This window comes from Lagenorhynchus albirostris, chromosome 1, assembly GCF_949774975.1.
Source record: "Lagenorhynchus albirostris chromosome 1, mLagAlb1.1, whole genome shotgun sequence".
NCBI lineage: Eukaryota > Metazoa > Chordata > Mammalia > Artiodactyla > Delphinidae > Lagenorhynchus > Lagenorhynchus albirostris.
Window position 1 is genome coordinate 33,601,049 of NC_083095.1, and position 23,617 is coordinate 33,624,665.

At 42.7% G+C, this 23,617-nt stretch overlaps 1 protein-coding gene across 1 annotated transcript in view; it reads right to left on the reverse strand.

Annotated features, from left to right (window-relative positions):
• Positions 1 to 23,617, reverse strand: part of RAD51B (RAD51 paralog B) — a 610,290-nt gene that overhangs the window by 2,767 nt on the left and 583,906 nt on the right. The window contains exon 10 of the mRNA XM_060140648.1: positions 7,798 to 7,876. Coding sequence (XP_059996631.1) covers positions 7,798 to 7,876 — 79 coding nt within the window. The remainder of the gene's footprint in view (positions 1 to 7,797; positions 7,877 to 23,617) is intronic.

Below are 23,617 nucleotides of genomic sequence, written 5' to 3' on the forward strand. Positions count from 1 at the left end.
ATATTTTTTCTTTTTTTTAAGAACAGGAAAGAGTTTTATTTGAGCCAAACTGAGTACTAGGCTGGAACCCCACTTTCCAGATAACTCTGAGAAACTGCAATATTTATGCTGCATTTCAACATTATGCAACAAGTCCCGCCCTAGGGTCTGTACTGTTGTACCCTGGGGCCTAATCTCTGCAACTGGGCTCTTCTGAAAGAAATGTGTCACTAAATATTCATCTCCTCTTCTCTCTCGTGATAATAGAACTCCCCAAATTTAGGTGGGCACATGGCCACCGAGATTAACAGCTACATTTTCCAGTCTTTCTTTCCATATATCAGTAGATTGGCAGAAATAATGTGTGTAACTTCTGGTTAATATCCTTAAAGGAAGGGGGTTGACCTTTCCTCCCATCAAATCTCTACCCCACACAACTCCTGCTACCTGGATGCAGGACATGATACTGAGCTATTTTGGACCATGACAACAAGGGCAACATCCTAGGTATGATGGAGCAGCAAGCTAAGAGCCGGGGCCCCTGGACCAACATGTGGGGCCAAGCTGCCATACCAGCTCTGGATTGCATTCCTCCACAGTGCTATGAGAGAAAGCAGTCAACCTCTACCTTGTACATCACTGTTAATCTAGGTTGTGGTTCCACCCAGCCAAATTTATAACCCAGCTATACTTAGGAAATTTCTCGAGGGATCACTGTATCAATTTGACTGTTCCATCTTAGCTTAGAATTTAGGGATCCAAGATTCAGGATGGGCCTAGGGTATCCCAACAGAGGCTCATGAAGCCTGAGAGATAAGTTGTCACAGGGGCTGCCATGATGGGAGACAAGGGGGCCCAAATTCATTTCTAATTTTATAAAAATCTTAGGAGCCCCGGCTGAGTATTGGGAGCGGCTACAAACCCAATTCTGAGGCACTTCACCTTTCTGGAACTCAGTTCCCTCATCTGAAAATGAAGGTGATGAATGGAACGAAAAGATCCCTTTCTGGGAGGTGTATATCGTTAACTTTAGGAGGAGTAGAATAATTTCTGTCAGTTAATCATGTAAGTATATACATAAATCACATGCACTGTGCAGAAGACCCCTCTAGAAGCTATGGAAACTTACACCCCAATGGCGGAGATAAAAGAGGCAGCCATAAAGAAACACAGGAAGATTGCCCATGGAAACATGACGGTGAATTTATAATTATAGGAATTGGTCCACTATATCCAGAAGAAGTATAAATTGGTAAACCTCTTTGGAGAACAATTTGAAAATATATAGTAAAGATAAAAATGTGTATCCCCTGACTAGCCGTTCTACTTTTTGATATATACCTAGAGAAACCCTCACACCTGCATACCAAGAAACATGGGCAACAAGATTCATTAAGTTAACAAGTAATCAAAATTTTTGTCAGTGGGGGAATGGATAACATGTGGTACATTCATACAATGAACATGGATACCTCAGTTAAAATGAAAGAACATGATCTATGTGTATCAACACAGATATGTTGCAAAAACATAATGCTAAGTGAAAAAAGCAAGCTGTAGAATGATGTGTATAATAAACCGTTTATGAAAATTTAGGATGCACTCAAAACAAATCTGATGTTTGGATTCACATATATGTAGAAAAGTTTTTCAGAATGGGGAGAAGGATATACGTCAAACCCTGGAGAGCTTTTGCTTCTGTGGAGGAGTGTAGGGGAGAGAAGGAATGGACTTGGGATAGGAACAAAGGAGTTTTGAATTTTGTAAGGTTTTATCCCTGTAATTAAAAAAAAAAATCTGAAATTAGGAGTTTGGGATTAACATATACACACTGCTATATATAAAATAGATAAACAACAAGGACCTACTGTATAGTATAGGGAACTATGCTCAATATCTTATAATAACCTATAATGGAAAAGAATCTGAAAAAGAATATATATGAATAACTGAATCACTTTGCTGTACACCTGAAACTAACACTGTAAATCAACTATACTTTGATTAAAAAAAAAATCTGAAAAGAAAAAGACAAAATATTAACATTTGTTAATTCTGGATGTTAGAGTCATGGGTTTGCTTTATTATTTTCTGTAATGTTCAGTATTTAAAATATGTTTTCCACATTGAAAACAAAATCTCTCTTTGAGGCTAACAGTGAGAGGAAAAGAAAGGACCAAAGAAAGGGTCAGTGTGGGACGATGTCATGGAGGGAGGGGATGTGAAGTGAATGTTGAAAGAGAAGGAGAGACTCTGCAGATGGGAGCCCTGCCTCTCTGCCCTGGGAAGCACCTCGTGGAGGGGCAGGCAGAAGCAGCTCAGGACAATACGATAGGCCTGCTCTGCCCTCTCCTCTGTGACCTGTGCGAGCGAGTTCACTCTGCTCCACTGAATCCCAGGGCTCTCTGCCAGGCTCCCCAATCCATGCCAGGCTGTGCCAGGTGTGTGGGTGATATTTACCAAGCAGACACCTCCATACCTGGATGGAAACAGACTGAGATTCTTCTGGGTCACTTTGAGTCCACTGGGCAGAAACATTTAGATGGGTTACTGATTCTAACTGAAATCTGATGAAATCAGATCGTGGTATTTGGGGAAAAAGAATTTTTCAATGAATCATCCAGTTGGCTCAGTGACTAAGAAAATGGGGTGGAAGAATGTAACTCAACTTTGTGACAAAGGAACAAACAGAGGAGATTAATGCCTTTCCAACATGCTTCGAAAGCTGGTCAAATAACCACTCTTGATTTTACAAGAAAGATGAGGCACATAGCTTTCCAGCTCTTAAAAAATTCATTGTTTCTTTGTTTTCTGGTTTATTCTGAGTCCCTATAGTATAGGGACTGGTTGGAAAAACAGAAAACTAGCTTTGTTTCTAGACTTCTCTGGACCTATCTCAGGGTGCTCTGGGCTCCCCTGAGCTTCCCCAGCCCCATCCCAAGGTTTATGCTGCTCATTCAAACCTAAACTAATAAGAGTAGCACCAGAATCCAGGTTCAACCTGTCTTACCTGATCTTTAGTTTTTTTTAAACAATATAAAAGCACATAATTCTGTCCTGTTGCGAAACTAAGCCGTTGTCCTCTATCCTGTTCAAAACAACTTGGTTGGGCTTCCCTGGTGGTGCAGTGGTTGAGAATCTGCCTGCCAGTGCAGGGGACACAGGTTTAAGCCCTGGTCTGGGAAGATCCCACATGCCGTGGAGCAACTAGGCCCGTGAGCCACAACTACTGAGCCTGCGCGTCTGGAGCCTGTGCTCCGCAACGGGAGAGGCCGCGACAGTGAGAGGCCCACGCACCGCGATGAAGAGGGGCCCCCGCTCGCCACAACTAGAGAAAGCCCGCGCACAGAAACGAAGACCTAACACAGCCAAAACTAAATAACTAAATTAAAAACAACAAAAAACCAAAAAACAACTTGGTTTTCGTTTTTCAAACGCTTCCTAGATTCCTAAGGAAAAGGAGAGTGTAGGGCAAGGGAAAAGTGCACGAGGAGGAGGCCCCCTGAGCTCACCTCTGCCTTTTCCCTGGCCAACCCCTCCTAGAGCATCTCCTTCTTCGCCAAGTCAGCAGGCCTTTATTGCCTGGAGCCCCATGAAAGCCAGGATGGCTCCGGGAGACCCAGGTCCTGGGTTTTCCCTTCGCTTCCTGTAGCATCAGCAACAGCCTGGCTGCTTTCAAGTACAGAATCTTTATTCCTGGCCTTGACAAAGAGGTCCAGGGACCCCAGCTGTGTTCTGGGTGGCACAACGTTTGGGGCTTGCTGGGGAAGCAAAGGACATGACCAGAACAGATGTGGGTCAAGCTGGAGTTCACTGTAAACGCCCCCTTCCCTTCTGCAGCCATGTGGTTCTGTGGACCCACTCCATGCAAGCCAATTCCCAAAGCCAAGTCCTGCTTTTCCCTCTCCACTAGGTCCCGGCACCCCTTAGCCTCTCTCTGGGCTGGTCAAGCCTCTAAGCTTTCCCACTCAGTGAACAGCGGGATTTCATGGTGAACTCTGGGAACAAAAGGAAAAATGGATTAAAGGGATCTTCCCCGACCCCCTCCACCATTCCCACTTCAGTTGCACAAAGTAGCTGAACCCTCTGCTGGGACCTGGCCCCTCTCAGAGTCTGAACCATCAGGAAGTTGGGGGCTGTGAGATCCCTCTCCTTTGGGGCCCAAGTGTTTCCAGGGTCTGGGGCCCAACCAGAAGAGGCCAGGATCCCGGACCAGTGTGAGGACAGACAAAGAAGATGCAAACAGCACGGTATTACCATGGTAATAGCCTGAGCCAGGCGGCCTCCTGAAGATGCTGGAGGGTGGGTTTTCTTTCTTTTCCTTTTCTTTTTTTTTTCTTGCAAAAGGAGAATAGTTCCGCTTTCTATTTTACTACAACAATAGCATGGACCGGCTCCTTCAAGTGTTTAAAAAGCAGCCTGAGAAATCTCTATACCAAGCCCCTCAGTCTCTCCAGCCTGCCGTTTTATTGTCCCTCCCATCCCAATGAACAAAGGGGCGGGAAGGCTGTAAGGCCCCCAGTTGTCGGCTGTTCTCAGCATCCTAATCCTTGAGAACCGGGGAGGGGAATGGCCTGTGGAGCCGGTAAATCGAATGTTGCCCTCACCTTTTATTCCCTCCCTCTGCTCCCGCACTCAGGAGCTCTTCAGGTAGTATAAAACCTCCTGGTTCCCATATCTCTTCCCTCTTGCATCTCCCTTGTAAAGCAATTACACTCCAATAAAGATGTTAAAAAAAAAAAAACAACCTCCCGGTTAGCAGGCTGGTAGGAATCTTGGGTCTTGCTAAGGGGATGAAAGGCACCCAGCGATCATTCCCACGCTCACTAACAGCCCTGCTCCCCACCCAAAAAACCAGGGTAGCCCGTTTGGATTCTTCTTTCCTGCCACTTCAGGCTAGCTCCATTACAAAGACGGAATGCTGAGCCACAGCGGCTGGGTTAGCAGTTTCCTGTTTAGTTGGTACCACAGGAGCTGCCCTCCCTCTTCCAGCCCTTTCCCTCTCTGTCGCTATGCCCCTCAGACGTGGCTTGCATACCCCTTCCCGGAGCTGTAGGTACCAACCTCCATGCCACCTCAGGACTATTGTGTCAGAGCAACCCCTCACACAAGAAAAGCTTCTTGGCCTTGATGTCTGGTACCTTTCCAAGGTTATCAGCCAGGGATCAAAGGTTTCTTTGCTTTAAACCTGGGGAATGGTGCAGGTGTTTTTTAGCTCAGTCATCTGGTAAGACTGGGGGCAAAAATAAGCTTTTATGTTCTGGTTTGTGGAGATCTCAAGGGTAGAACTCTACTGAGCTAAGTGAATGATAAGTACACCATCTCCTTGGAGAATCAGATAAAGGTGAAGTGGGAAGGCCTTTAGAGATCACCCAGGCCGATGACTGCAATCCAAGTAAGAAAAACATTTTGCACTGCAGCCTCTGTACATAAATTCATCAAGCATGTACACACACATACAATCACACAAGAAATATTTCATGAAATAGAATATGTGTATGTTATTTTCCATTCTCTATTTCTTTTTTTTTTAATGCTGGTTATGATTCCTTAATTTTGTTTCACGACCCACCAATGGGTTGCAAAACAGTTTGCAAAGCACTGAATCAAGGTCAACATTGTCTTTTTCAAGCCGACACAACTAGGATGCTAGAGATTTTCTCAGGAACCTACCAGAGCTGGAATGGAAATCCAAGGTGGTCTCTCTAATACAGGAGGGATCCCCATTTTTCTGAGGATCAGAGCTCCTTTTTGTTTCCCCAAAGTCTTGGGAGCACATAGCCAGAGGGGAGGGAATGCCCAGAGGTTTGCGTTAAGTGGCATTGCTGACAGGGGCAGAGAGTTCTACCACCTCCAAAAACCTCAGAGAGGAAGGTGTAGTTTCAAAAGCAAATAGGTGAGGCTCTGAAATCGCCCAGACATTTTTATTTACTGGTTGGGATTCTTGCATCATCAGACACTTTCCTGAATGTTTCTCTTTCCTGGACACCCAGCTCCAGGTCAGCCTCCTTTAGTAATCCACTTTCTCCCATTTTCCAACTATGTCTAATAGTCTTTCTTTGTAGTTTTTCAACCCCTACCAATTCATTGTAGTTCCAGTTTCTAAATACTTTCCCTAAACAATTTCCTCCTTCCTGTCAAAATCATGATCTTAGCAATGAGAATCAGAGAGGCAATTCTATGTATCTTGTTCCCACCAATATTATCCAAAAGTTATCCAAATAAGACCATGCATTCAAATGTTATCTACCAAAATGCCGAGTGATCAAGATACAGGCACCATATCAAGGCCCTCCTACAAGCCATCTGGGCAGAACTGGCCCTTTTCCTCGTGAAATTATCTTGTAATCTTCCATAGAACTTCTTGAAATCTTCATCTAAAATTTCTATTTACTAGACTTCTAATCTTTTAAGAAACGCTCTAAAAATGGAGAGCCAAAGGGCACACTGTGCACTGGGTAAACACCAGTCCAGCTTTCTGATTGCTTATTACTTATACACCCTTAGAGAGTCTGTAACAAAGGGGCCTGCTGTTTGCTTTGCTTAATCTGGTCTTAAAATCTCTGCTTCTTTGTCAGAAAACAATATTTGCAATTGTAAAAAAAATATTTACCAAGGAACTTAGATAGCATAAGTCAAAGGCTAAGAGTCAAAGGTCAGTAGTTCTTACTCCAAATTTCCCTGGACCCGAGTCCCTGCTGTGGAGCTCAGCTGCACCAAACAAACACGCTGCTTTCTGGGTCCATTAAGAAGTGGATGTTTTAGAAGGAGAGGAAAAGGAAGGCTGCAGCCTGTTCCTCAGTCAGAAGCATGAACCGTCTAGCCTGCCCCACAAAAGCCCTGCTAGATCTTTACAATGCAATGTGTCTCCGTGGGGATATTGTAAGGACTTACCCTGTTTCACAGACTTGGGAAAAATACTCAGCTTACAAAATCCTAAAGGGCAGATATTCCTCCCATGGACAAAAATGACAATACGCTCCTCTGTGGTTCCGGCTAGATGGGCACCTACGCATCTCCTAGGGTAGGGCCTCCTGCCTGACAGCGGGGGACAGACGTGTATCCTGAGCACTTCTGTGGGGACCCTTCTTAATCTACGAAGCTGTCTGGGACATCTGACCCTGTGCGCTAAGTTCAATGGGGTTTGAATTTACCCCCTCCTGTTCACTGTTTTCTGCAGACCTGCCATTGGATGCCTTTTCTAACCACCCGAGGACCCAGCATCTGAGAATGCTGCCCCTCAATCCACTTTTCCCCGTTTGTTGAATTAGTTCTAGGTTGTGGCCTTGGGGGCCTCTACCACGAGCCAGAACTCAGGCCCGTGTCACAAAGTGCAGGTCTGCAAGGCCTGGTCCCCAGTCGGGACTTGAGCACAGTGGGAGGAAATGGAGTAACCAGAAGGGGGCCGAGGAAGTAGCGCTCACGAAGCCATGACGTTCTTCCACCCGCTAAGTGAGAAGGCTCTGAGGCAGGGCTGGGCCCTCCACGCTGGTGTCAGAGACCTACCTCCTGGTCCCTCACCCCACGGAATCTGTGAAGAGGACTGGGCTGGTTGCAGTTCCTAGCCTACTCGATTTGTCCCTCATTCTTGGGTTGTCTGTTAGGAGATTCTATAGTTCTCCGTAACCTCTGTCAAATTCTTGCCACAATGGCCAGTCTCTCTTATCTTATCAGGATAAACATCACTGGTCAATTCATCTTGGCCTTTGATTCCGTCCCGAAGGAGCTTCTATCAGGAGCACAGCAGTAATTATCACCCGCAATGGGCAGCACTGAGCATAACCAGCCTAAAGAAATGGCTTAATCCGAGAATCTTACCTTGAAGCACCAGGCCTTCCTTCTCGATGGTGTAGACGAATGTGGTGAAGGTCGCCAGAGGGGACTTGGCAATGAGAATCTGCACAGAAAGCATATTTGCTCAGGATTAGTCAGAGGAAATAGAGATGAGCTTCTATTCATTCCTATTCCCACTTTGAAACAAAGTGGGAACATGTGACTATAAACTGTGAGGTTTGTTTATTGTGAAATTATTTCAGAAACAAATGGGTATTATTCCTTCAGTCAACTGATCACCTTGGAAGGCTGTACATCAATTCTAACTATTCTACCACCAAATGCCATATTCTTGAACCAGTTCTAGACATAAGTTTCATTATGATATCGCATGCCTAAATAGCCACCTTTCTGCCCAAAGATAAATTTAGCCTGATTGTCTAATTTCATTCATAAATTGAGCTATTTTACTAAAAGAATAAAATAAAATCTACCCCTAAAAGATAAAGATTTAACATCACTGCAAATATTCAAAATAACTTGGCAAAGGCAGAGCCATGATAGGTTGCTTTGTTGGCCCCAAATCTTCACCAAGTCTGTATTCACACCCTTAGCCACGTGACTACATTCCCTTTTACATGAGGTGTAGAGTATTTCCCACGGCCCTGGACTGTGGGTTTGGCCACAGGGCTTGCTTTGAATAACAGATTGTGCCAATTCTTAGCCTAGGCCTCAAGAAGCCTCACATAACTCCACTTGTTCTTTTATGCTTCTGCTACTGCCAGAGAGAAATATGTTCAAGATAATCTGTTATCTCATAAGGAGAATGAGAGACACCTGACCCAGAGCTGGCCAGCCAGGCCCAGTCTAAATAGCCAACCCCCAGGAGACCCACATACACATTGGTTAAATGCTTATGACTGTATGCATGACTCTGTGATTTTGATGATGTTGTCACGAAGTATTATTGTGGTGAGAGTTTACTGCTATATCAGCCAACATAAAATATCAAAAATATTTTGAGCAATGGCATTCTCCTAAGAACACCCACTTTAAAGAGGATGGTCATTTGGTTGTTAAAAAAATTACTATCATTAACACCCATTATCACACTTCATATGATTCCACAGAACCTCTAAGAACTGGCAGATTACTGTATTATAACATTTCTCCTGAAGGAAGATGAATATCCACTTTCCGTTTTACAAATTAACATCATAAAAAAATAGTGATAGGTGGGCACAGAGCCACTTAGGTAATCAGGGAGGCAAGGGAGAAGGAAGAAATAATTTCAAATAACCAAAAGGCTCACATGTACTATCTCAATCTATCTCAATTCAACAAACATTTACTGACTGTCAACTATGAGAAATGGTTGTAAAGAATGGTAGAAAGACCACACGTTGAAGTCATGGAGTTCGAATCTATGTTCTCCCACTAATCAACTCAGTGCCCGTGGCAGCGCTTGTGATCTCCCCCAGTCGCCACCCTTTTCTGGTTAGTTAACAACTCTCCAGGTTTCAACATTTTTCTGCCTCTTTTGCAACTAGATGTGGCTATGTGGCTAAGTTTTGACTAACAGAATGTGAGTACAGTGACAGGTAGAACTTCTGGATTATAAGAAAATTATGGGCTCTTCACTTTCCCTTTCCCTCTTTCCAAGGGTAGGAACCAGCTTCAGCCACATCCTGGGGGATGATGAAGCAATATGGGAGAAGGAAGCTGGGTGACCTGATGAATCAGCAAAGCATACCACCTGGGGTCACCTGTCCAGCTCAGTACAAAGCCACTTGTCTGAACCACCGTATTTCGGATGTCTGTTACTATGGTGTAGCCTGAATTCTACCCAGTACTGAGGCTCTGGACAACCTCACCTTTTTGAGTCTCAGTTTCCTTATAGGTAAAATGGGGATAACAATCCCACCTAAATGAGATTATTTTGAGGATTAAATTAAGTATATAAAATGCTTGTGTCAAACTAAGAACCTTAGTTTGAACGTTTCCAAACAACTCACCACGTTTCCCACCAACTCACCACGTTTCCCAAGTACCACTTAACTTTTACTCACCAAAAACCAATATACTTTGCTTTTACTAGAAGAATTCAACTCAAGGTGAATCTCAACTTTTATAACTGCTCTAAAGTTACCTAAGTAAACTTGCTCATCATTCTCAGAACCAATGAGTAGATGGTATAGGTGGGCATTTACATCTTCACATCAAAAACATCTCACCTGAAAATTAAGGTGAAACTTTTCTCAGAGATAGTTTAGGGATGGTTCAATGTGAGTTTATGGACGTCCCTTGGTAGGGGAATGGCATGGTGGAAGAGAGGACAGTGTTTCTCAAGCTTTAATGTTGGTTTGAATCACCTGCAGGTCCTGTTGACATGCAGATTCTGATTCAGTAGGTTTTGAGCGTGGCTTGAGAGTCTGTCTTTCTAGCAAGATCCTAGGAGATGCTGATGCTGTGGTCCATAGACCACATTTTGAATAGCCAGGTTCAGGAAATTAGCCTGACTGAAGAGTCGAAGATGGAGAAGAAAGAGACAGGAATCCTGGAGTTAGTTAGGAAGCTACTGTAATAATTCAGGCACGAGATGACAAGAGCCTAAACCACAGGTGTGTCAGGAAGAATGGGAACAAAGGAAATGGAGAAGAGAAATATAAATCCTTTAGCTCAAAGAGCAATAGAAATAAACATAACCCAAACCTCAGATCTTTATTGCCTGCATGAAAAAATTGGACATGAAACCAAAAGGGTATAAATAAACAGTATTCAATAAAGCATCATACTATAGTTTTGAAAATTTATTTTATAGACCACAGAATCTGAGACTCAGACAAAAGCATGTGATATTCCAATGCAACCACTAAATGACATCTGAGCCTAAGCCTTTCAGCTCAGTGGTGCTACCTCCATCATCTGACAGCTTCCTCCCCCAGGGAGCTCATGGCCACTCTGTGAACATGCCCAGAGCCCCAGGACCTCACACGAAGGGACCTCCCTTCCAGGAAGTCAAGGGGTTTGGACAGGTCATTGATTAATGCCCTGTCCCTCCCAAGCAGGGTTTAAAATGGGTTATCCAAAGGATGAATGCATGCAGTTAGAAAGAGGAAGTGATCAGTTACGTCAGATGAATCCCCCTTCCTTTTTTGGCAAAGAACTTCCAGATTGATAGATCAGAGGGCTACCACCGGCATGAACTACTTGATTTTCACCAAAAAATGTAACAAATTCTCAGTAGCCTCCTAGATAAAGTAAAAACAAGTTGGGCTGGATGCTAACACCATTAAGTGGATTTGAAAGCGACCAAAAGATCAATAGCAATCTGGTGAGGGGTAACAACCTCTAGTAGAAGGTACTTGATTCTATCCTTAGTCCTATCATATTAAACATTTTTACTGACCTGAATCAGGACACTGATGTATTCAACTGTTATATTCAATCTATACAACACATCTGGGATCCAGCAGGGAAGAGAACTGGCAAAAATTGCTACCTTAATAGAGCTTACATTCTAAAGGAGGCAAAAGATAATACACAAAATGAATAAGTAGTGAAATATATGGCATATTAGATGATTATATGTGCTATGGAGGAAAAATAACAGAGAAAGAGTATAGGAAGTGTACTGGATCAAAAGAGGGGGTCAATTTAAAATAGGGTAGTAAGAGAAGACCTCATTGAAAACGTGACATTTGGACTTGTGGATCATGTGACTAAACCAATTGATGGGATGCTGAATATGGTAACAGAAGACAAAAAACTTTAGGAGAAGAGTTACTATATTAGATTAGACAATCATTACATGAAAACAAAGCTGAATTTGGTTACAGTGTTGGGACAAATCCTACAAATCTTTTAGGACACAATTTTATTGAAATACATGTAAGGCCTTGGCCTTAAGAATAGAGGACCAACTATTGGTTACAGAATGGGGAAGATGAGATTTAACATTCAGAAAATGAATTAGGTGTTGGTTTACTACAGTTCAATACCAGTTGGCTGTGAGATGTGGTTTGCAAAAATCTAGTGTGATCCCAGGTTATATCAATGGAGACACAGTATCTAGAACAAGGGAAGTATCTAGAACAAGGTCCTGCTCTTCTCATTCAGCAAACCATGCTGGGTGCAATGTGTTTGGATTGGAGCCCAAATTCCCACAGGGAAATGACAAACAAGAGAACAGCTAGGGGAGAACCATCAAGGTGGTTAGATTCCCAAAGCAATCCATAACCACAAACACTTCAATGCAAACATGCTGGTAAGAGGCCTGGGGTGAAGATGCATATTGCTTTTTTTTTTTTCTGGCAGTACGCGGGCCTCTCACCGTTGTGGCCTCTCCCGTTGCGGAGCACAGGCCCCGGACGCGCAGGCTCAGCGGCCATGGCTCACGGGCCCAGCCGCTCCGCGGCATGTGGGATCTTCCCGGACCGGGGCACGAACCTGTGTCCCCTGCATCGGCAGGCGGACTCTCAACCACTGTGCCACCAGGGAAGCCCCGCATATTGCTTTTAATACGAGTTTTCTGACCTGGAGATTCTATAGTGTAACATAGTATAGAGGGGAAGTGTAAATTAGCTTTTTAGCCCAAGAGATTTCAGAAAAAAAAAGTGATCTTGCCACCTATCTTTGGGAATACATATTGACCCTTCCCTTTTTTAGACTTGAATGAGTACCCCATGCCCTTGTGCCTTTCAGACAGTAAATTACCCTCTTATGAAGCAAACAACCCTCCCCAGCAGATACCTTAGGCTCTTCTGTTTTAGATGCTGTCAACCTATAAAGCTGGGGTGTTCTAATCACTGCCTGACTTGTGCTGTTGTCATGTGTCCTTCTGTCTTCTTCAATACATAAGCCCTGCAGGGAGGGCCTGGCTGCTTAATAAAATCCCGGAGCCTTAGTGAAAAATTTTTTATCATACTCAGCCATGTGTGCAGTGTGTGTAGCTAGCTTTGGAACCCCCTGAGGGTTCACGGAAATATGTAGTTGGGTAAGAATGAGTACAGACCCATGCGGCTCCGAAAACCCTGGCACTCCACAAGACAGGTGTGTGGTATTGTGAGCCATAATCGCACTTCCTGCAAACAGCCAGACTGTTTTTTCTTGAATGCTTCCTTCATATCAGACAAGCTCGACTGTAGCTACATCCTATTGGATACACTTCCTCCTCTCTTCACCTATCCTTGCAAGGAACGTGTTCATCAATATTTTTAAATTATTCGAGGAACATTTAAGGTATACCTAATATGTACTAAGTGTTGGGCCCCAAATCCCACTACTGTCAGGAAGTAATTTCCATTATTTGTACCATCCACCCATCTACGCATGTACCTGTTCAACCCATAAACATTTACTGGGCAATCTCCCTTGTGCTAGGCACTGTTCTAGGTGCAGGGGACATAGCAGGGGGCAAGACAGATGCGGTCCTTGCTCTCATGGAGCTGACATTCTGGTGGCAGAAGATAATACAAGGAAGCCTTTAGGCCTTTGGGCTTTTTTTCACTTTGACCTTCGACTGTGAGCCCTTCATTCTTGGGCACTCATTCACTCATTCAGTCCATCCATCCACCAGCAAACATTTACTGAGTACCTACTATGGGTCAGGAGGATTCAATTTGCGCTGTGTGAATTTGCACTTTTTAAAAGACTGCCATCTGAGACACACAGATATAGAGAACAAACTAGTGGTTACCACGGGGCGGGGGGCTCAGAGGGGTGGGGGGCTCAGAGGGGTGGGGGGAGGGGAGGTATAAACTACTGGGTGTAAGATAGGCTCAAGGATGTACTGTACAATAGGAAAATATAGCCAATATGTGGTGGGAAATATAGCCAATATTTTATAATAACTGTAAATGGATAGTAATCTTTAAAAGTTGTACAAAAAATACACAAAAATTAAAAAAAAGAAAAAGAAAACAGACACACAATCATAGCATAGACCATTAATTAAACTTCCACCATTAAGACGAACAACAACAACAAAAAAGACTGTCATCTGTTTCTACCTCAATTTATTTCCTAGATGTATGTTCTGAATTCTTGATGGGATTGCACAGATCAGGGGCATTTCCTCTGATTCCACACCCTTCCATCCCATAGGGCCCAGTCCAGTGCTTTTTGGCATGTGTGGGCTCCTAAAATGACTGATGGGCATTTTTTTCACTGTTCCTCACTTTATCCCCATGCTGTATGTGTGAAGGTTTCTCCCAGTGTACAAGCGAAAATCCAGAGGCCTAGGTACTCTAAATAAAACAAGGGGGGAGAAGATGGCTCTTGGAGCTCACTGGCCTCCCCTTACAGACCCTCTTCCCCTTCTTTACATCCCTCCACTCAGGTACCTATTTTGCTCTGAGCAAATAAGTTGTCAGCTGATTCTCTTCAGCTCTAAAGCATAGCTGGTTTAAACCTTCCAGTGTTACCCTTTCTGGTGTTTGCATTTTAATACGAGACTCTCAGAAAAGAGGAATTGATCTAAAATGGTGCAAAGTCCTACAGGATTGGGGTGGGGGGGGCCTTCCAAGGTTCCCACAGTAATGATGATGATGGAAATGACAACCAACAGACGTTATTCCTCAGAACAACCCTTTGAGGTAGGCAGCTCATAAGTGCCGAAGACTGGATTCTAGCCCAAGCCACTAGTTCTATAGTCTGTACTTTTAACCAGCACGATGGTAGCCCCCGATTTGTCAAGCACAGATCAATCCACTTCCATGGGATAAGACATCAGAGAGGCAGAATACATAACACCAAATAAGGGCGTTTCTTCTGCAGCGTGGATATGGCACGATTCAAGCCAAAGAAGGGAACCGGACAGGGCATCCATGCAGGTTGATTCAGCTGTTCACAAGCTTCCTCTGCCCTTCATGTCTGAATGTCCAAATCCTACCTACTCTTTGAACCCCATAAAAATGCTACCTCTTCCAGAAAGCGTTTGCCAATGTCTCCAGCCTGGGGTAATGGCTCTTGAACCCACCACACTATCTGTACCTCCCTAATAGCGCTTATTGTTCTCTCCACCATTTGTTTTTTTTTTTTTTTTTTTTTTTTTGCGGTACACTGGCCTCTCACCGCTGTGGCCTCTCCCGTTGCGGAGCACAGGCTCCGGATGCGCAGGCCCAGCGGCCATGGCTCACGGGCCTAGCCGCTCTGCGGCATGTGGGATCTTCCCGGACCGGGGCACGAACCCGTGTCCCCTGCATCGGCAGGTGGACTCTCCACCACTGCGCCACCAGGGAAGCCCTCTCCACCATTTTATAGTTAATGTTACTTGAATTTACTACCGTGTATTTGAAGGCAGAGACCATCATCATCGTTGCTGCTCCTCCTGGTGCTACCAGCCTCCAGTGTGGTGCTGTATGCATAACAGAAGCTCAGTTATGAAATACAAAAAAAAATAATGGTGACCCTCAGAAGCTCTGACTCATACCCATTTTGAGGACTTAACTGGCACCCCATTCCCAAAGTTGGGGGACTTAGACGATGCCATAGAAAAGAGCAGGCTGCCCAGTCAATCACTGCCAAGATTCTCAGCTTGGGCAGGACCAAAGTCAAGTCTTTGGTTTCAGCTTGCTATAGCATCACATGTTTTTCCTGGCGTGATCCCACTTCCAAGAGGCTCAGAAAGTGGAAAGGGAGCCACAGAACAGAAAGTGCTGGGCTTCGGAACCTCAGGCCTCCTCCAGGATGGCGACACCTTCTAGGGATAGTGCCTGTGTCTTTTTAAAGTATAGGTGCGACCCTCCTCTGGAGCAACCCAGCCTAGCCCGTCACCTCCACGGGTGGCCAGGAAGGCCAGTGTGGAGAAGACAGCACAAAGATGTCAGGAACCTTGGCTACAGGCTATCCTGGAGGCTGTTTTTATAGAGTTCTGGTCCTGGCAGGGTATATGAGTTTCTGCAAAAGAGCCCTGACTTGAGGAAAAAGTGAATTTTGCCTTTGTGGCCCAGGGAAGCAGACATGAATAGGCAGCCGTGCGCTGAGGGTAAGCTGGCACTGGTTCCTCCACTTTCTCTTCTCCATATCCTGTGCCAGGCAGGCTTCCTTTAACACTGCTAATGAATCCTTCCTCTCTTTTATTTCCTTCCCCTTCCCACCCATTACCCCAAATCTCATATTGGTTGGGGGCAAAGGGCAGAGTAAAATGAGCTGGCAGAAGGAAAGTGTAAGCAGAGTTTCTTCCTGTAGGGGCAGGTGGTAGGCCTGGTGTTCTTTCTGTCCCTTTCTTTCTGTTTACAAAACGCAGGGCCTAAAGACAATGTAATGTGTTTAGCCAAGAAAACTGGAGTGAGAAGCAGTTGAGTTGGATAGCTCAGAAATAGGACTTTGCATCCATCCAGTTTCCTAGCTTGCTAATTTTTTAACCCTATCTCAGTCTCCCCCATGATCAGCAAGATTATGTGGCAGTGGACGAACTCACCAGCGACGCCCTTGTTGAACATGTCTAATACTTTCATCCGTATGCAAGGGTCCTGCTGAGAAGCAAAGGGAGCAAACCCACTGACTCTAAAATGTCCTTCAACAGGGATCCTATTATCTCATTTCAACTGGATGCCTGGGCTAATAAAACCCATTGCTAAGCTAACCAAACCTTTCCTCTAGCTGTGCCAAATGTCTGCGACACAAATCCTTCATGCCAGGGATTTTCCTCCTTGTCCAAGACTTAGAAAAAGGTTGTTTTCTCAGCTGCTTTGAAGCCCAGGAAGAGAGCCAGGGAGGCAAACAAGCCAGCCAGTCTTGCATCAGATAATTCAACAGGCTTTTGATAACCTCAAGTCTTCTGTCCCTTCTCCAGGTTGAGCTGAACTCTCCAAGCCAAGGGACAGAAAGGCCGGAAATGCTCCAGACAGGAAGATCTCTGTGGCTGGAAGGAGGCCACAGGATCAGGGGGGCTTGAAGTGTACTCAGTGATCCTCAAAGGAATTCCCTAGTCATTGTGCTAAGAGAGCTGTAGGGAAAGGTGGCAGAGGTCCAGGTCTCAGTCCATATCTGGACTGTATACTGATTAGAATCGGCTCCATCACTTGGAAGATCACTCTCCACGGAACACTGAAGCCTCAGTACCAACAGCTTTGCAGATTATGAGGGGAGAGTAGAGAATGTGTTTAACGGTGTCTAGACTGCTTTCTCAAAACAGGGGAGCAAGATCTGTAGAAGTAATACAGTGCTGGAAAATGACAGGGTGGAAAAATGAACTGTGTTTGAGCAGGCATGAACTTATTAATTTACCTACATGTGGCCTATTTCATAACTTTTCCTACAGAAACTGGGGGCAGAAATCTGAAGTTGATTTGAATCCCTTACGAAATATAATTCTAGACCCTGGGAAGATTCTCCTAGAAAGTTTGGCCCTGAGGCTACAAGATCTTATCCCCCCCCAGAGTATCATTATGCTCTTTCATAACATCTCTCGGGGTGAAGTGATTGTTTAAAAATGTTTATATAATACATTAGGTTCCCAAAGTTTATAAACTAAAAGAGCTTGTTCCTTAAAGAAAACAGTAATTTCTTCAGATCAATAGGCTATTCACTTATAAATTATGGGATGGCAATAGTTCAGGGTCAGAGTGGTATTTTGAGTTTATAATTTTCCCATCATTTATTACGAAAAATTTCAAACATGCAGCAAAATTAAAAGAATTTTATAGTGAATAGCCATAAACCTATCAAGTAGATTCTACCACTAACATTTTATTATACTTGTTTTTATCACTTATCTATTCATCCACCAACCCATCTTATTTGTTTGTTGTTGTTGCATTTTAAAGTAAATTGCAAACATCAGTACACTTTCCCCTAGATACTTTAGCATTCATATAATTAACTATAAGCTTAATATTTGTTCATATATCTTAAAAACTACGTTAGGTTTTTTTTTTTTCCAGTGAACTTTACTTTTTTTTTTTTTTTGCGCTACGCGGGCCTCTCACTGCTGTGGCCCCTCCTGTCGCGGAGCACAGGCTCCGGACGCGCAGGCCCAGCGGCCACGGCCCACGGGCCCAGCCGCTCCGCGGCTCGCGGGATCCTCCCAGACAGGGGCACGAACCCGCGTCCCCCGAATCGGCAGGCGGACCCCCAACCACTGCGCCACCAGGGAAGCCCCTCCAGTGAACTTTATATGTAGTTTGAAAGAGTTAGTGATTTTTCCCCAATTATACTAAAATCAGAGAGAATTTAGCGACTACACCTATATGGTAGTATGCAAATTTATATAGTCAAAAAATATGGCTCATTAGTTCTTTCTATATTAAATATCAGCTTTATTGAGGTGAATTTACATACAATAAAATTCTTAAGATAGGTATTTAAGCTATATATTTCCCTCCAAGCAGCGCTTTAGTTGCATCTAATAAGTTTTGGTATGTTGTATTTTTGTTTTCATTTTCTCAAAGTATTTTCTAATTTCCCTTGTTATTTATTCTTTGACTTGTTGCTTATTTGGGAGTGACTTGTGTGAGTATATGTTTAATTTGTACATATTTGAGAATCCCCCAACTTTCCCTTTGTTATTGACTATTAATTCTATTTCAGTGTGATTAGGTGCATGGTTTTGTCCTTTTCAATTAACTGAGGCTTGTCTGGTGGCCTAATATATGGTTTATCCATGAGAATGTTCCACAAACACTTGAGAAGAATGTATATCTGCTATTGCTTGGTAGAGTGTTCTATAGATGCCTATTAGGTCTAGTTGGTTTATGGTATTGGTCAGGTCTTCTATTTCCTTGTTGATCTTCTGCATAGTCATTCTATCCATTATTGAAAGTGGATATTGAAGTCTCCAGCTATTGTTGTTGAATTGTCGATTTCTCCCTTCAATTCTGTCAGTTTTTGCTTCATATATTCTGGGGCTCAGTTAGGTGCATATATGGTTAACATTGTTATGTCTTCCCAATGGATTCGCCCTTTTATCATTATAAAATGTCCTTTTTTGTTTCCAGTAATAATTTTTGTCTTAAAGTCTATTTTGTCTGATATTAGTATAGCCACTCTAGCCCTTTTTTGGTTACTCTTTGTAAATTGGTTCCTAGACCCAATTCCAAGGTGTATGTTTGTGGAGACCTTCCCACACCAACAAGCAATTCTTAGACACCAGCAGGGTGTCTGAGAATTGAACCCTGCTTCTGACATTATCTACCCAGAGATAGAATCATATTTCACAGGTAAAGGGCTCAGTCCCACAAGACTTCAGATAGCCCTCCACTTCAGATGCCAGTTGCAAGCCCAGGTTTATACCTGTGCTTCTGACTGACTGCATACTAACTGGAGGTTCCCATGACCCTCTCCTTGTGTTCAATTAATTTTCTAGAATGGCTCACAAAAGTCAGGAAAGTCCACTTACTCACTAGACTACCAATTTATTATAAAGGATATTAGAGGATACAAATCAACAACCAGATGAAGAGACATATAGGGTGAGGTCCCAAACAAAATAGCTTCTGTCCTAGTGGAGCTTGGGGTCCAGCATGGCGGCATGTGGAAGTGTTCTTGTTCCCCAACGTGGAAGCTCTCTGAACCCCTCTCTTTTTGGGTTTTTATGAAGGCTTAATTACATAGGCATAATTGATTAACTCATTGTCCATTGCTGATTGATTCAACTTCTAGCCCCTCTGCCCTCCCCAGAAATCAGAGGGTGGGACTGAAAATTCTGACCCTCTTTTCGTGGTTGGTTCTCCTGGAAACCAGCTCCTATCCTTAGGTGCTTCACAAAAGTCATCTTCATTAACATAAACCCAGTTGTGGTGGAAAGGGCTTATTAGAAATAACAAGACAACCATTTCACTATTATGGCTCTGAAGCATTTTCAGAAACTAAGGACAAGAGACTAAATATTGTAACAAAAGATGCTCCTGTTGCTCTTATTGCTCAGAAAATTCTAAGGGTTTTGGAACATGTGGGTCAGGAACTATGGATAAAGACTAAATATATATGAGAAATATATTTTGGTCATCTGAATGACCAAATATATATACTTCTTATAAATCACAATATCACAGTTTGCATGGTATATAATTTCCATTGATTTATGTCTTTGTCTTTATACAGTTGGATCATGGGGGTGGGGTTGATTGAAGTGTTGAGTCCATTTACTTTTTTTTTTTCAATTTTTTAAATTTTTGGCTGCATTGGGTCTTCATTGCTGCACGTGGGCTTTCTCTAGTTGCGGCGAGCGGGGGCTACTCTTCGTTATGGTGTGTGGGCTTCTCATCATGGTGGCTTCTCTTGTTGCAGAGCACAGGCTCTAGGCACCCAGGCTTCTGTATTTGCAGCACGCGGGCTCAGTGGTTGTGGCACGTGGGCCCTAAGGCTCGCAGGCTTCAGTAGTTGTGGCGCGCAGGCTTAGTTGCTCTGCGGCATGTGGGATCTTCCCAGACCAGGGATCAAACCTGCGTCCCCTACGTTGGCAGGTGGATTCTTAACCACTGTACCACCAGGGAAGTCCTGAGTCCATTTACTTTTAATGTGATTATTGATAAGTTAGGATATATGTCTGCCATTTTGCTGTGTGTTTTTCTGTGTTATCTTGTGGTTTATGTTCCTCTATTTTTCTATTACTGATTTCTCTGTGTTAGATATTTTTCTAGTTTACCATTTTAATTCTTTTGTTTCTTTTACTATACATTTTCTTATAGGTTGCCCTGGGGATTGCTATTAACATTTTAACTTAAAATAATCTAGTTCAGTCTGATACTACTTTAATTTAAACTGTTTACAAAAAAACACTTTGCTCCAATGTAGGTCCATTTTCTTCTCCTCCTTTGTACTACCATTGTTATGCAAATTACATCTTTATACATTAGAAGTCCACCAACATAGTTTTATATTTATTGCTTTATGCAGTTGTCTTTCAAATCATATTAGAGAAAAAAATAATTACAAAAAAAAATCCCACATTCATGCTTCTATATTTACCTATATATTTACCTTTACCAGTGCTCTCTACTTTTTCAGGTGGATTCAAATTACCCTCAGAGTCTTTTCATTTCAGCTTGAAGGACTCCTTTTAGTATTTCTTGTAGGGTAGGTGTACTAGTGACAAATTCTCAGATTTTGTATTTCTGTGAGTGTCTTAATTTCTTCTTCATTTTTGAAGGATAGTTTTGCTGGATATACAATTCTTGGTTGACAGTCTTCCTTTCAGCAATTTGATTACATCTTTCCATTGCCTTCTGGCCTCCACAGTTTCTGATCAGGAGTCAGCCTATAATTTTATTGAAGATGCCTTACACATGAAGTCACTTAGTGATTAATGATTGAACTCTATTTGAATAAACAGATTTCCCTAAATGCCTTGAATCGGTAAGTCTCCCAGCTTTTGCCAATGGTCTGTGTGTGTGTGTTGGGGCATGCATTCAGGCAATTTAAAACTTTGTCTTAACGTTCACTTCCTGTTTACAGAGCCTCAAGGTCAGCCAGAAGTGACAGCTTAAGGTCTTCTCAGGTCTTTCTTGGGCATGAGCAAAGTTCTGGGCATGTGTGTAGCCTTCTAGAGTCCCTGGTATATGTAGGATCTTTACAAAGCTCCTTGTGGACATCTTATCCCCCAATTTTTCCTTTAAAATTTTTTTGGTCAGCCTCTTGTTAGCTCTACCTGGTAACAGGACCTTAGGCAGCCATGAAGGTAAACAACTGCTACTGATTATTTTCAATGAACACCCTGTAGGTAGGGATATTCACACAAACCAAGTTCTGAGTCAGGTCAAATAGTGACAGTTCTCTTGGACAGGGCTTTTGGGGAGCTCCAAACCTTTCCAAGTTACAGTACAAAGCTAATGTAGTTGCGAGATGGTTGGCTTTCAAGCTTACTGCAGATCTGGGGAAAGGACGATGGAATTAGTGAAAGTTTAATGCCACAAATCTTGCTGTTCTTACTGAGATTCACCTGGTTTTCTTGAATGAAAATTCGCCAGACTTTCCAAGCCTTTAATTAATTTCCAGAGTTCTGAAAAAGTTGATTTTGACAGTTTTAGTCAATGTTCTTGTTGATTTTGAGGAGCTGCAGGTTGTCTGAGTGTCTTACTCTGCCATTCTATATGTTCAGTCTCCCAAGACAAATTTTTAAACATTCTGATTCAATACCCATCTTTATTACCTCCCCCTATTCAACCCTGCAATTCTTTTTCTGTTTTAAATATTTTCACAGTTCTAGAAAATTGATTATTTTGTTTTGTTTTTAATCAACTTAACACTTATACATAATTCAAATAATATCACTTGGTATTATCATCCACCCCTTTAACTGAACTTATGTCAGCTACCATATTTTTGATTTTCAGGAGCTCCTTCTTGTCCTATGACTATTTCTAATTCAGCACAACCTCTTCTTGTTTTCATATCATCTTTAACTCTCTGAGGATATTAATTATAGTTTAAGGGTCTTTTCCCCCTAAATCTTGCATTATCTCTAACTTCTCATGGTTCTTGTTTGTTTTGTTTTCTCTTTGATGTGGGAGGCACGTTCTAAAGTCAGGTGATCCTTGGTTGTTCAGTCATGTTTAAATTATATAATTGAAAATATAATTTATTCTAAAAATATAAATTAGAAATACTGTGTACATGGACAACATTTGTAAATTGGTGGGATTCACTGGACACTAATGAATTTCAATACATGGAGATACCGTCTCAGAGGTGGACTGCTATTTACAGAAAAGAGTTGTTCAATCTCTTGTTCAGTTCCTACACTCTAGAAGCAGGGCAGAGAAAGGGGCTTCAGATTCACCATTTGGCAGGTGTAATCCCTTGTTTTAGCCAGTGCCTCCCCTTGTCCTCTGCTTTGTTTGAAGTCTCAAGTCTGAAACTTCCCTAATTTATTTTCTCCAAAGATAAATTTTGGCCTTCAACCTGGGTTGGAGATTGGTCACCTGGCTGTCCAGGGTGAGAAAGGTGGTCCAACTATTTCCTATATTTCATGTAAAATTTTCAGCCAATCTCCTGTTTTCATCTTCTCTGCCTTCTCTGCTATCTGGTGCTTCCAAGTCTCAGGAAATCTTGTAAGTGTTCTACTGTTATGCTACACTGAAAATGCCTTGGTTTGCAGTTTCTTCTGTTATATCTTGTCAATCTTCTATCTCTTCCCGTCTTCCAATATCTTGTTGAAACCTGTTCATGTCTCAAAGGGATCTAATCTCTTTGCCCTTTTGGGTTACCATTTTTTATTATTAGTAAACTGAAATAATTTCAGATAGATCATGAGAAAGGGTGGAGATAAATATGAGTGGTCAAACCTCCACATTAAAGAGGAGGTTCTCTTTGTGAGCTTTAGTTCTTCTATCTCCAATCAGGTAGTGATTTGGTGGTATATCATAATACCAGCTTTGAGGGTCAGTTACACACACACACACACACACACACACACGCACACACACACATGCACATCCCATACATAAAAGTACTAGACACCAAAAAGCTCCTCTCGATGGTGCTCAATATAATTTTTAACTAACCTCAAATCATTCTTCCGGCGGACTGAAAAAAGGTAGCTTGGGGCCAAGTATGATCATCATTATTACAAAATATAAGATGCTTTGAATTTAGTCAGTCATGGCTTCAAATCTTGGCTGTATGATTTTGGGCACTCCAACCTCTCTACGCCTCACTTTCCTCATCTCTAAAATGAGCATGATAATACCAGCTTCATAGGCTTATTGTGAAAATTAATGAGATGAATGAAATTGATGAAAAAATGACACATCATAAGAACCTAAGAAACGTACATTTCTTTCCACTGTGGTAAGGGAGCAAGCAAAAAATACAGGAAAGTTAGTGATTTTCTCTGTCTTGAAGGCTAGAGAGTTAGTCCTATGATCTATTTGCTTTTGACTGCTGCCCATGTGAGAGTGTCTGTGTGTGTAAGACTAATGTA